We start from the raw sequence: 13,224 nt of genomic DNA on the forward strand, positions 1-13,224 counted from the left end.
AAATGCCTAACTCAGTAATTAGTATTTTAAAACTGTGAAACCTTTTAAGTTAAGTGGCCTATTAATTAACTACCAATTATCTTGTCTGACTACCATATCAATAGGAGTAAATTACCTACTAGCTATTTGACAGATTCAGTCCTTTACCATGCAAAATTTCTTCTAGAACATAAAATGCTTTTTGCTTCCCCCTTTGGTTTATCAGGGAACAATTTGCTGCTCACAAACAAGTTCTTTAGTCAAAAACAAAAAACAACAACTAGAGATCAATTTCTGCTATTAGAAAAGGCAAGGTAAGATTTTAGTCACTCTCATTAAAAAAAAAAAAAAAAGTGAAGCAATAATATTTTTGGAAAACGCAGGCTTGTAGATCCTGTATGGAGCCAACTTTTCATATAAAGTGGGTTCTTTTCAGCTTTCTGCATCTGAGACACAAAAACAGCCTAAGTGAATGATTTCTATGATCATTCAAGAGTTAGGATGCACTATATTGCATTTGTATAGCTTTTGGAATTCTGGTATGGCACTGTAAGATAAGCATAGGACTCTAAGGTCAGTTTGAACCACAAGTTTGAAACCCTGTATGGGCCACAATGAGTCGGACCCAACTTGATAGCACAACACATTGCATATGGAAGCTCTTGGTGGTACAAACGATTAACATGCTCAGCTAGCATTTCCTTTAAAGGCTGGTGGTTTGCATCTATCCAGAGATACCTACGACCGGGCAATCTACTTCCAAAAAGTCAGCCACTGACAAACCTATGGAGCTCGTAGTTCTACCCGGATACACATGGGGTCATCATGAGGTAGGGCTGACTCAATGGCAACTGGTTTACTTATCTTGCATCCATTCTCCATGGTCTCGTCACAATGCTACCCTAAGTGTTTCCCAGCAGATTACATTGACTACAATCACTTAATAGGCAACCTTGCTCTTGGGAGAACAGTGAGAGCAGAACACGGGGTGATGAAGGGTCCCAACAGACTGGAGGGCTGTGCAATATAGCGCCAGGCAGTGTGAAAACTTCGACAGAGTCATGGAAATGGCATGTGGCTGAGGCAAGGAAGGAAGTGCTATAGGGATTCTCCCCTTGAAGCCTAGCAGTGCCTTCAACTTGAGCTTGATTCAAATGGTTATATCAACACCAGACTTCTTAAAGTCACTAACATCACACCAATGAGCAGAGCTAACAGGTGATATTAAAAACATGCATGCAGGTGGGACAAGGAAGTGAAAAAATTGTATAGTAAAACAACAGGAGCTACAAGCAATAATGAATATAACCCAACACCCATTTGAAACATCATCAATCTTACATAGCTTGGCTTAGTCCAACATAATGCTTACCTTTTGAACACCAACCTGTGTGAGCATTTTCTGTGTAGGTTATCTTCTAAATATTTACGAAGAAACCTAACCTGTATTATTGTAGTTGTTGTTAAGTGCCTTTGAGTTGGTTCTGACTCATAGTGACCCTGTATAGGGTTTCCAAGGAACTGATGGTGGGTTTGAACCACAGACCTTACAGTTACACCAACGTCTAGGGTTCAAATAGTGCTATCTGCTAAGCTGGTATTTTTTGTTCAGTGCTTGATAATACCTAGCTGGCATTATCAAACACTTACTGAGTGATTTATGATTAGAGTTCTGTGCCAGACAGGGTAAAACAGATGTATTTAACAAATAACCTTCAAACAGCTTGCCATATACTTTGGTATGTAGGGTATGTGCATCCCAATGTAGACAACAGTGTACTCTGAATAAATACATACATACTCAGGAGTCCTGGTGTAGAGCTGTAGGATAAGCACTGGACTTGCTAACCAAAGAGTACTTCAAACTCACTAGCTGGTCCTTGGAAACCCTATCTATACAAGTCGCTAAAAGTTGGAACTGACTTGACAGCACTTAACAACCACCACAATCCACAACGTATATAAAACAGAGTCTTGGTGCTGCAGGACCGATAACCACAAAGCGGGCAGTTCAAACCCACCAGCATTCTGCGGAAGAAAGATGAGGCTTTCTGTTCCCGTAAGGAAACCTTGTATAGGGTAGCTATGAGTTGGAATGGAGTTGATAGCAGTGGGTTGGCTTTTTAAACTTATACCAAATGACACATGCTATTTCCCCCATGATGAGAATGACAACAAACGCTGCAAGAGATTAAAGAAAAGAAAAAGTCTTACGCATTTTACTGCTGCCTTCATCAGAAAGTAGAGGTTGGACAAGATGGTCTCTAAAGTTCTTACAGCTCTAATATCCAAAAATGCTAGGAAAGCCCTGCAGTGGGGAGGGTGGGGTCTATTGAGAACTTGAGCTAGGACTTATAAGGCACATGGAGTGGAGGAAGAGGGCATTCTGGGCAGGGGGAATAGTAAGAGCAATCATCTAGAAGTGGACTCACACAGTTCTTGAGTGGAAGGTGAGTATTCTGCATGCTTCTTCATTTCACTGAGCATGATTTCTACTATAAGTCAGGATCAACACACTATTTGTGTTTCTAGGAAAACAGGTATTAACTGCTGCCTCCTAGGAATCTGGCTCAAAATGACCTGTTTGAAGGACTGAACAAGTCTTTGCTAAGGTGATCTACTTTCTAAAATGTGTGGAGCAACTTCTTTGCCCTGCCAAGATAAATGACACCCTCATTTGTTTTTTTGTTGTTTTTTTTTTCTGGAAGGAAAACAGCACATGCCAATACATCTTTGAAAATTTACCACCTCAGAAGATTAAGGGAAGGGAAGCTGAATTCTGGTGGCTTTTATGACACCATTTAAAACAATATCACCTCAACCAACAAAAATCATTCAAAATTGTAGTGAGCATTCTTTTACATTTTAGTTGCTAGATCTCAGCTTTTTAAAAGGATTATAAATCTTGGCCAAGAAGTCAGAACTCCCAACTCTAAAATGAGTTTTCTGACTCAATATTGAAAATAAATTCTTAAGTTTAGATACTTAGGGGGAAAAACAGCTGGAGAATTCAGGAGCCACCCATATTTTAATATGAAGTGACGTCATAACTGACAAGGCTTCCAAGAACTCCCTAAATTGTGTGGTTAAGTCACATTTCAAAACACAGTGAGTAGGAAGGTACACAGATTCTGTTCCCGAATAATCTTCCTAAAATCAGGAAATAGCCTAACATTAAGCATAGCCTGCATATTTCGAAAGCTAAGACTATATAAATTTTCTGTTCCTTACACATTCATAAACTTAGGACTCATTTTTAGTATGCCTGTTGTTGTTGTCGTGTGCTATCAAGTCAGTTTCCACTCATAGGGGTTTCAAGGAGTGTCTGGTGAGTTTGAACTGCCAAACTTGCAGTTAGCAGTCCAATGCTTATCCTACAGTGCCAGAGGATAAAATGCTTTCCTACTATAAGTGTTTTTGGAGTTCTGGTGTGGTGCTGTGGGATAAAGCACTGGACCACAAGGTTGGTTTGAACTACAGGGTCAGGAGTTCGAACCCACCAACCACTCCTTGGAAACACTATATACGGTCGCTCTGAGTTAGAACCGACTTGATGGCACTTACCAACAGCAGATGTTTAACTGAAATTAATATGGGTTTTCCCTAGCAATATGGCTGTGAAATTTTTTTAATTCAGCAAAATAATCATGCAGAAAAAGTAATAAAGATAGCTAAACTCCAGAATATTTTGTGTAATTAAAACTGATACTGACATCTTACATTACCTAAGTCAAAGGGTACCATAAGAATCAACTCCAGTGTCTGTGGTTCATAACTATTCTATCAATGGTTGTATACATTATTTTTGAGATTGACTGGTTGACTGAAATCAATGAGTTTCCATGGTAGCTTTATCCTTCCTCTTTTTCAAATCTGAAAACTATAGCCTATCTATAATTTTCATGCATTTTTATTCAAATGGTGGGTGGTTATTTTACTCAAAACTACAAACACACAAGATTCTTGATGAACTGTACTGCCATCTTCTTCAGACGGGCTGGCTTGTATCCACCGGGCCACCCCTTATTTCCTTTGCTGCCTGTTCTTATGGATCCTATGAAGCAACAAGAACTGTAATTCTGTTCCCTACCCTCACTGCACACAACAAACACACAACGGTGTGCACACAGCAGCATACATACTCCCCCAAATTGGACTTAGGAATCTCCTTTCTTGTTGAAACATAAATATGAGTTAGCTCACATTATTTTTATGTTCATCTCTAGAAGTTTGGATATGAGAAGGCAGCTCATGTTTAAAAACAAAACAAATACCATTACAGTAATTCTCCAGGTTCAGAGAAAAGGTCTGATGTTTAGTGAGCAACATAAGTACTTACAAAGCTAGATTAAGTTTTTAAGCCGTTGCTAAAAAATTAACGAGGTTTAATGTGACCTATTTAGGAGAAACAGTTCTTTGTTGTGTTCTATTAGAAGGCTAATTAATCTGCCTATGGAAAAATCATGTATCTCTTTACTCTCTTTCTTCTTTGGATCCTATCTGTCTACAAAAGTAAAGATGAAATATATTATGAAGAAGAAAAGCATAAAGTGGACCAATAATAGACAATGTTACAAGAGAGATCTTCACACTCACCCTTGTGAAACAGGAAGTTCAATGGAAAAATGGGGGTTAGTCTTCCCCTCAAAGTAGTAGGAGTCACTCAGCTATCCCTTAGCCCCAGATGCTACAGCAGGAGTTCTCATGGTTAGAGTCTGAGGGGCTTAAATCCCAGCTCACCAGGTTTCACGACTCACCCAAGTGTACAATCACTGTCACCGGAGAGGCATCTTCTCAGCTGCAAAATTCTTGATGTTTTAAGAGGACAATGCCATGGACCTTGTGGAGGCTCAATGGATATTAAGCGACTGTCAGGGTGGCCTGACCCCTCCTAGTGGACCACAAATGCTGAGCTCTGAATCTCTGGCACTTTCTGAAATGTGGCTGGAACAGAATTTGGAAGCCTAAACTTTGACTTTAGGGATTCATATGAATAACCAATGTTTTACAAACTTTACAGAAAGTAAAATAAACAAATTCAGGGCTTTATGCTCCCTCTTGTTATTTTTATGGCAGGCTTTCAAAATGTTCAAAATGTTCAGTCCTCTGCCCTCTCAAGAAAAAGAGGGGGGAAAACTGGGGTGGGGGGGGTCTAAAACAAGTATTTTATAGTAACTGGCAAACATTGTGATTCACCACGGGGGGCAGTTAATTAGAAGGAAGCTCTGTGATGAAAGTACACAGGTGGCTTTCAGACGGGTACTGAAGTCTCTCTCCTTCCCAGCCTTCTCCCTGAGGATGGAATAGCAATAAAAACAAGGATGTTTATATTTACCCAGAAGTGTGCGTGGCAATTGACCATCATAGTTCTCTCAATGAGCTCATCAGGACATTCCAGAAGGTGATGCCCAGAGACCACGCCAGCATTATTGACCAGGACGGAGACCTCGCCAACTTCCTTGCGGACCCTTTCAGCCGTCAGGTAGACATTCTCTCTCTTCCCCACATCACAGGTGTAGGTAAAAACCTGCAAGTTACAGTGGGGCAGAATTTCTTCTTCACCATCCCCAGCTGTCCTCAGGAGACCAGATGAAGGCAGAAATGGAACAGAGAAGGGGGTACAGAAAGTGAGTCACACGGCAATGAAAGGGCAAATATCACACACAACAAAAGTACTACAGCGAGCTTCAAATTTCTAACACCATAAGGCTTGCCAATGACTAAATTTACAGTTGCCTGCCTCCCTCCCCTAAAAATATTTGGGAATTACAGCAATTTACCAGATAGCTTTGCTTACAGGAAAATCGTGTTAATTGTCACAAGCACAATATAAATCAGACCACATGGGACCAGATTCCTGGAGCTTAAAGACAGGTATACCGGCAAGAAACTTTCTCAGCCCAGAGTACGCCCCTTCCCAAACACACCCAGTACACACTCATTTTTGTGGGGGACAGTGGTCAAGGTGCTTACTGTTTCATGTGAGCACCTTCAAAATCAAAACTGTAATTAATAATCTGAATCCATCCAATTTCAAGAAACAAATGTAAAGTTTCTCATGAAAAAAAAATGGAGGTCACTGGTTTATCCTAACTTTGATGCTGACCCCACCTAAGCTTACAGGTAATTTTGCAATTTTACTTCAAGCCTAAGGGTAAATTCAATGCAATTTTACTACAGAACACACACAAACAATTTTAAAACCCAAGACCTTTTCATTGTAAAACACTTTTAGGTTGTGGCCGGCGCCCATAGTAAGCACTCAACCTCAAGGTCAGTTTGAACTGCAAGGTCGGCAGTTCAAACTCACAAGCAGCTCCTCCGGCATTCTATACTATGAGTCAGAAACGACTCCACGGCACTCAACAACAACAACAATCACGGCTAGTGAATATATAATCATTTCAACCTTGAGTTTTCTGACCTAAAATGCAGCTGCCAAAGATTTTGGTGACACATGATTGATATGGATAAGGTGGTGGAGCCTAAATTCTCAGCATAGTTCAATACTGTTTCTGGAAATGAAAAATACTGTCAAAAAGCAAGAATCATTATCCTTATGGTATTTACTTTGGCTTAAATATAAAAAAAAAAGTCTCAGATTCAGCTTAGTTAATAAGTATACAGAAATGAAGATTTCCCGAGGTTACGAAAAACATGGGAGAGCTTTTCAAAGCTTTCTAGTACTTCCCTCAAGAGGTGGGTATCTTTTCAATCATGCTTAGAGTATGTAACTAAAGCACTTAGTTATCTCTAATAGAAACAATGTTAATTTTCCTTTGGCTAAAGTTAACTGAAATCATCAATCCTTTCCCACTCTAGTGCGGTTCAGACCACAGAAACACAGATACAGTCCGAGAACATCTTCCCAGATACTAGTTTCCCATCGCTAACACGAGGGAGAAATTTTAGAATCCAAACCTGTGGCAACAAGTTTTCTCAGCTCCCCTACCCTCAGTGGGCTTATTAGGGAACACCACAGTCGCCTCAAAGAGACGAACTCAGTCAGTTACAGGTTTCGCATATTTTCAATACAGAGGTGATCACATTCTTTTATTACGGGGCAAATTTCACTTGCTTTCCGGGAGACCGATGCGATATTCTTTTCCTCGACAGCGGGGTTGACCGTGGCAGTGGAGTTGCGGACTATCCTCCCCACCCCCCAAACACACACACTGACGAAGGGCGCAGAGCTAGAGAGAAGGTTTGACCCAACAATGATCCGGCGTGGGTTACCTTGCAGAGCCGCGGCATCGGCAGCCTCCAGGTCCCGGTAGATGTGGCGCACCATGCCCGCCGTCTCCTCGTTGCTCTGCGTGTTGATGTCCCAGAGCACCAGCAGCGCTCGGCGCCGGGCGAACTCGAGAGCGAAGAGCCGGCCCAGGCCGCTGCCGGCGCCGGTGATGAGGCACACCTGGCCCGCCACGCTCTTCTCCTTGGGCCGCACTAGCCAGCGCGCCGCGGCCAGCACAAACGCCCAGAGCACTTTGAAAGTGACCACGAAGAACTCCACCACGATGTTCATCTTGACGCCCGGGGCCTCGCACGAGTCGAACAGCAGCCGCGAACGCGCCCACCCCGCGCCGGGCAGCCGGGCTCCCGGCCCCGGGGCGCTTGTCAGAACGGCCAGAACGAGAAGGTGCCCGCCGGGCTGGAGTGCGCGGCGCCGCTCCCTGCCTGCGCGGGGCCACTCCCGCCGGGGCTTGGCGCGGTGGCCCCGGGCTGTGCCCGCTGCGGCAGACGCCCGGCTCGGCGCCTCCTGCCGGCGGCCACCCGCCTGTATCGGAGCGACTGCCCTGGAGCGCTCGCCCGACCGGTCCGGCTGCAGCGGAGGTGACAGCCACGAGTTAGGCGGCGCGCGCTGCTCTCATGGCCAAGCCACCTTTGCCCGAGCGTCCCCGGAGCCGGCGCGGCGGCTTCCTCTCGACCTGGAGGAGGAGCGCACAGTGGAGACGGCGCGGGCCGGCAGGCAGCCGCGGGAGTTGTCAACTTGACTCAAGTTGCTAGAGGATGGGAGAGTGGGGTGCGGGGCAGAAGCGCCGAGAAGGGGTGACTCGCTAAGCGCAGGCGAGCAGAGCCCAACGGTTTGCAGCTGCTCTCGCGGTCTCGTGTCCCCGTGCCCTGCACGCCCCGCGGCTGTCACTCGGGCACCGGGCTCCGCAACGCAGCGCTGCTTGTAACTCGGAGCGCTCCCCGCTGGCTCTGAGCGGGCTCCACGCTCCGCTCTACATAACCCACGACCGGGAAGAGCCGGCGGCGGCATCGGCCCTCCCTCTGCTCGGCCCTCCCCGCCCCCGGGCGCACCCCGCCCCCCGGCCCAGCCCCCCGCCCGCTTGCTGTCCACCGAGCCGCGGCGGGGCTGCCCCTCTCACATGGCCGTGGCCGCAGCCTCCAGCCCTCGTCGCACCTCCCTTCGATGCTCACGCCCCCTGCCGTGGGGTGTCCCGGCCTCCGCCTGCCGGGCCCCGGGGTCGGGAGTGGTCCGGTCGAACGTGGCCATTCTTCTCCGGCCGTCCGGTCTTTACGTGTCCCAGTTCAGCCACTATCGTTAACTAGGAAACTCTGGACCGTCCCCACCCGCGGTCAGGCGCTGCGAAAGACAGCCCTGCAGGCTGGAGGAACGAAGAGGACCTCGGCCGCGCGGCAAAGGGAGCATCAAAGTGTGTGACGACTCGGCAGAAAGCCGGGCTTCCGGAGCGACTGCGACCAGCCATTTAGAAAGTGGACGAAAAGGCTCTCGTTTCCCTAGGCTGCTACCACCACCGCGGTGGTTGCCTACAGTACCCCATAACAGGCGGTTCCCTCCGACCGGTGGGCAATAGAAATACTGCATGCCGGGATTTATAGTTCTCAATCCGGTGGCATGTCATTTGCGTACATTAACCCAAACCCGTCGCCAACGAGTAAATTCTAATACAGTGACCCTGTTAGGGCATAGTAGAACTGCCTCATGGTGTTTCCAAGGCTGTAAATCTTTACGGAAGCACACGACCACCTCTTTTTTCCATGCAGTGGCTGATGAGTTCAAACCACCGACCTTTGGCAAACAAACTCTTTAGCCATTGTGCCACCAGGGCTCCTTTTGGATGCAATACAAGGTGGAATCCAGCGCAGTGTTGTCAGCACGGCCCTAACTAGGACCCCAAGTAATTAAGGTGTCAGCACTCTTTGCTCTTGTCATATTGATTTAAGAGCCTAATCAGTGTATATATTTTACCTGAAGTTTGATCAGAAAAGGCTGAGCCGAGCAGTTCTTAACTTTGTGTCTGGAAGACGGGTTCTCAGTTGTGGTTTCTTTTCTGGCTTATCCTTAGACACCCATAGACCGTGGGGCTTCACTCTCGCTGTCTTTAAGCGGACAGTGCGCAGGCGCCAACTTCCTTTTTTTTTTTAACCGGCTGGGACCATGGAGGTTGTCGAGTAAGTTGCTCCTTCCTGCTTGAGAATCCTTCTCCATCTTCATGACCAGGGCCTTTTTGTCTCACTTTTCCCTTATCTGACTGTAGCCTGTGCTTTTGCCCCTTTGTCTGTGTATTTGTGACGCTCTATGACACTAGTGGGACCCCGGGCTAAGGCGGGATACGGGCGGCCTTGGAGTTGAGGTGTTGGAGGTAACAGGGAACGGGAAGTTGAGAACCGACTATGTGCAGACCAGTTGGTTAGGTGAAGATCCAGTCTTCGGTAGACGCTCTTTTTGAGCCACGTGCGCGGAGCTTAAGGATTTAGTTCGTTCTTAGGCTGGCATTCGGCCAGACGACCCTGCCATCACTAGGCCTGTACCTATTACATGTGGGATTTCGAGACTAGAACCAGGGTTGGTTTTTCTGACTCCTAGGCCTTCTTTCGTTGACAGTGTAGGCACCCGCATCTCGCAGCGCCCTTTCAGACATAATGAATTCTGATATTTCGCTGTGGACTGTTTTTACTAGAGTATGGAGGCCGGTGCTGAGCAGCAGACCTAAGTTTGTGATTGCCCTCTTCATAAAAGGGCCCGTTGTTGACGTGGAGAGAACACGGCCTGCAACTTAAAGATAAAACAATTAGTGTGAGCCAGTGGCATGGTTCTGTTAAACCACCCTGTGATCTTTCTAGAAGGGAGTGAGCTTTTTGAGCTATTGCTAACATTCTCTGTGTGCCAACGTCAGAGAGAAGAAGAAGAAGGTTCCTGCTGTGCCAGAGACCCTGAAGAAAAAGCGACGGAATTTCGCAGAACTAAAGATCAAGCGCCTGAGAAAGAAGTTTGCCCAAAAGATGGTGAGTGTTCTTTTTTGAGGCACCTAACTATGTAAGATGGCACTTAACACCAACAACTCTGTAAGAAGCGCTCTGGTCGTCAACATTGAGAAGGAGTGCTCATTGCTTCGCTCGTGGGATTGCTTAGGTCTTTACTGGGGCATTCTCAAATGAAAGGTTGTTTGTTAAGTTAGGTGTTAGTATCTGCTCTTTGGAATGGTATTAAAGATTCTTACTGCTAGTTGTGTTTTGTTTTGATAAAGTCAGTTGAATAACAGATACTTGTTTCAGCTTCAAAAAGCAAGGAGGAAGCTTATCTATGAAAAAGCCAAGCACTATCACAAGGAATATAGGCAGATGTACAGAACTGAGATTCGAATGGCTAGGATGGCAAGAAAAGCGGGCAACTTCTATGTACCTGGTGAGCCCAAGCTGGCATTTGTTATCAGGATCAGAGGGTAAGTTCCATGTTTATTCTGTTAAAGACATTTCGTTTTGGTCTTAGGAAAGTTACAACTTCACAGTGCTTGTTGAGGCTTGATTCAGAAATGTAATACCTGAGGTAGATAAAAAAAGGAGTTAGCATTTTTAATAGAGTTCTGGTGTATCGCTGTGGGTTAATGCACAGGAATGCAAAGTCTGTGGTTCAGGCTCACCAGTTGCTCCTCAGAAACAGGGTCGCTATGGGTTAGAACCGAAGGCACTTAACAGCAACCAATGGTCTAGTTGCAAAACTGGGAACAAGGCACCTATCTTGCCTCTGGATGGATGCTTAGTTTCATGGAGACTAGGAGTCCTGGGGTTACGCTGTGAGATAATGCGCTGGGCTGTAAGGTCAGTCAGTGGTTCAAGCTCACCAGCTGCTCTTTGAAAACCTTATACATGGTTGCTATGAGTTGGGATCAACTTGAAAGCACTTATCACCTTCAGAAGTAACTAAAGTACAATTACAACGCTTAAAACTAATAATATTAGATAGGTACAGAATGAGGACAAGGTAAGGGAGTCAGAAAAAGATTTGCTTGAAAGAAGTTGGGGAGAGAATTTGGGTAACTAAAAGAAAATCTCCAGTAGTTTTGTGACATGAGAGGATTCATAACTATTTAGGTGGGACTTGTCTTTCCAAAATTACAATGATTAAATTTCTTATAATTGATTAGTGAAAATTCTGATAAAGATCAAATAGAGTGTTTTTTCCCTTCTCATTATCAGTATCAATGGTGTGAGCCCAAAGGTTCGAAAGGTGTTGCAGCTTCTTCGCCTTCGCCAAATCTTCAATGGCACCTTTGTTAAGCTCAACAAGGCTTCAATTAACATGTTGAGGATTGTGGAACCATATATTGCATGGGGGTAAGTTGTAACCATTGTTTAGTAATGTTTTATTGTCAAATTGGCTACATAGGAAAAGAAATTTTAGCTTTCACAATCATAATTCTTAAGGCGCCATGGTAGCTCTGGACTGCCAACCATAAGGTTGGCAGTTCAAACCCACCATTTGTTCTCCGGAGAAACAAGGAGCTCTCATCCCTGTAAAGATTAGCAGCCTCAGAAACCTTATATAGGGTCTCTATAAGTCAGATCCTTATTCTTTGTTCATTTATGTCTGCATTTTACATTCAGGTACCCAAACTTGAAGTCAGTGAATGAACTGATCTACAAGCGTGGATATGGCAAAATCAATAAGAAACGAATTGCCCTGACAGATAACACATTGATTGCACGTTCTCTTGGTAAGTTCTGCCTATTTAGGGAAAAAGTTTGATATCAGACTGAGATGTTTTTTCTGGGATTCTGTGGCCCTGCAAATTTCCCCTTGAACACTATCACTTATATATTCTCTACAATATTTAAGTCTAAGGAAAACATGGTGTGTTCTTTGGTTTAACGCCGATCTTAGTTAATAAAGCCATGCATTTCTTCCCTTGTTTTTACTCTTAATTTACTTTTTTTAATCTCACAGCCTGTATGTAATTGACAGTCATTTGAGTGCCTTAAAATTTCCAGGTAAATATGGGATCATCTGCATGGAGGATCTGATTCATGAGATCTACACCGTTGGGAAACGTTTCAAAGAAGCAAATAACTTCCTGTGGCCCTTCAAATTATCTTCTCCTCGTGGTGGGATGAAGAAAAAAACCACCCATTTTGTAGAAGGTGGAGATGCTGGCAACAGGGAAGACCAGATCAACAGGCTTATTAGAAGGATGAACTAAGGTGAGAGACTGCATCCTGAGAGAAGATTATTTGATAGTCCTGGATACTTACCTGCATTAAATATTGATTTGGGTTGGGTTTTAGTCTTAATGTTTTTAGTAAGTAAAAACTGTTAAATTACTTAAATTGGTGGGCATTTCTGTTGGGAACCAAAAGCCCATTTTTACAGTTGTCTGAAGTGAAATACATTATTAGCTGTTAAAGTCATTTGTTTGACTTTTTCTTTTTCCCTTTCAGGTATCTACCATGATTATTTTTGTAATCTGGTCAGCTAATAAAACAGTGAACGTTCTCAAATTGAAATTGTTGTATTGGCAACTTTTGTTAACCTGTCCTTTCCCCCCTTTAATTATGATAAATCTTGGTGTGTAATAAAATTTAGCCAAATCAACAGTCCATTGCTTCTAAACCTAGGGTCAACTTTGTATCTTGTGAGAAAGTTTATTACAGGGATTCCTCTACAGGTTTTTTTTTTTTTTTCTTTTCTTTTCTTTTTTCTTTTTTTTCCTGGTTTTGGACTTTGAATTGTGTCATATGGGTATCTTAAAGCCTCATGCCCAATTCACAGGCATTTGTGCATGATTCTTAAGTTAATGTCAAGCTTTTTGTTGCTGCATCCTTTGTTATGTATAATCAGAAGAAAACGCACTTAGGAGAAATTATTTTGTTGCATAATTTACACTTGGCAGTGAAGTTTATTAGCAAAAGCTTGGACAGCATAATTTTAGTATTTTTATAAATCACATTCCTGTATATTCTCTGCATCATCCAGACTAGTGAACTGAAATTTAGGTGTAA

The 13,224-nt window shown here is 44.2% G+C and overlaps 2 protein-coding genes across 2 annotated transcripts in view; one reads left to right on the forward strand and one right to left on the reverse strand.

Annotated features, from left to right (window-relative positions):
* The window catches only part of RDH10 (retinol dehydrogenase 10 (all-trans)), a 34,480-nt gene extending 26,744 nt beyond the window's left edge, over window positions 1-7,736 (reverse strand). The window contains exons 1-2 of the mRNA XM_006860013.1: window positions 7,216-7,736; window positions 5,315-5,550 (exon numbers count right to left, since the gene is read on the reverse strand). Of these exons, the coding sequence (XP_006860075.1) occupies window positions 5,315-5,550; window positions 7,216-7,504 (525 nt within the window). The 5' untranslated portion in view covers window positions 7,505-7,736. The remainder of the gene's footprint in view (window positions 1-5,314; window positions 5,551-7,215) is intronic.
* Window positions 7,737-9,357: 1,621 nt separating this feature from the next.
* On the forward strand, window positions 9,358-12,730 carry RPL7 (ribosomal protein L7). Its single transcript, XM_006860014.1, has 7 exons — window positions 9,358-9,399; window positions 10,125-10,233; window positions 10,504-10,670; window positions 11,425-11,562; window positions 11,833-11,942; window positions 12,217-12,426; window positions 12,664-12,730. The coding sequence occupies exons 1-6, from the start codon at window positions 9,386-9,388 to the stop codon at window positions 12,423-12,425; spliced, it is 747 nt and encodes a 248-aa protein (XP_006860076.1). The 5' UTR covers window positions 9,358-9,385; the 3' UTR covers window position 12,426; window positions 12,664-12,730.
* Window positions 12,731-13,224: the final 494 nt, after the last annotated feature.

The sequence above is a fragment of the Chrysochloris asiatica genome, unplaced genomic scaffold (assembly GCF_000296735.1).
Source record: "Chrysochloris asiatica unplaced genomic scaffold, ChrAsi1.0 scaffold00036, whole genome shotgun sequence".
In the NCBI taxonomy this organism is placed as follows: domain Eukaryota; kingdom Metazoa; phylum Chordata; class Mammalia; order Afrosoricida; family Chrysochloridae; genus Chrysochloris; species Chrysochloris asiatica.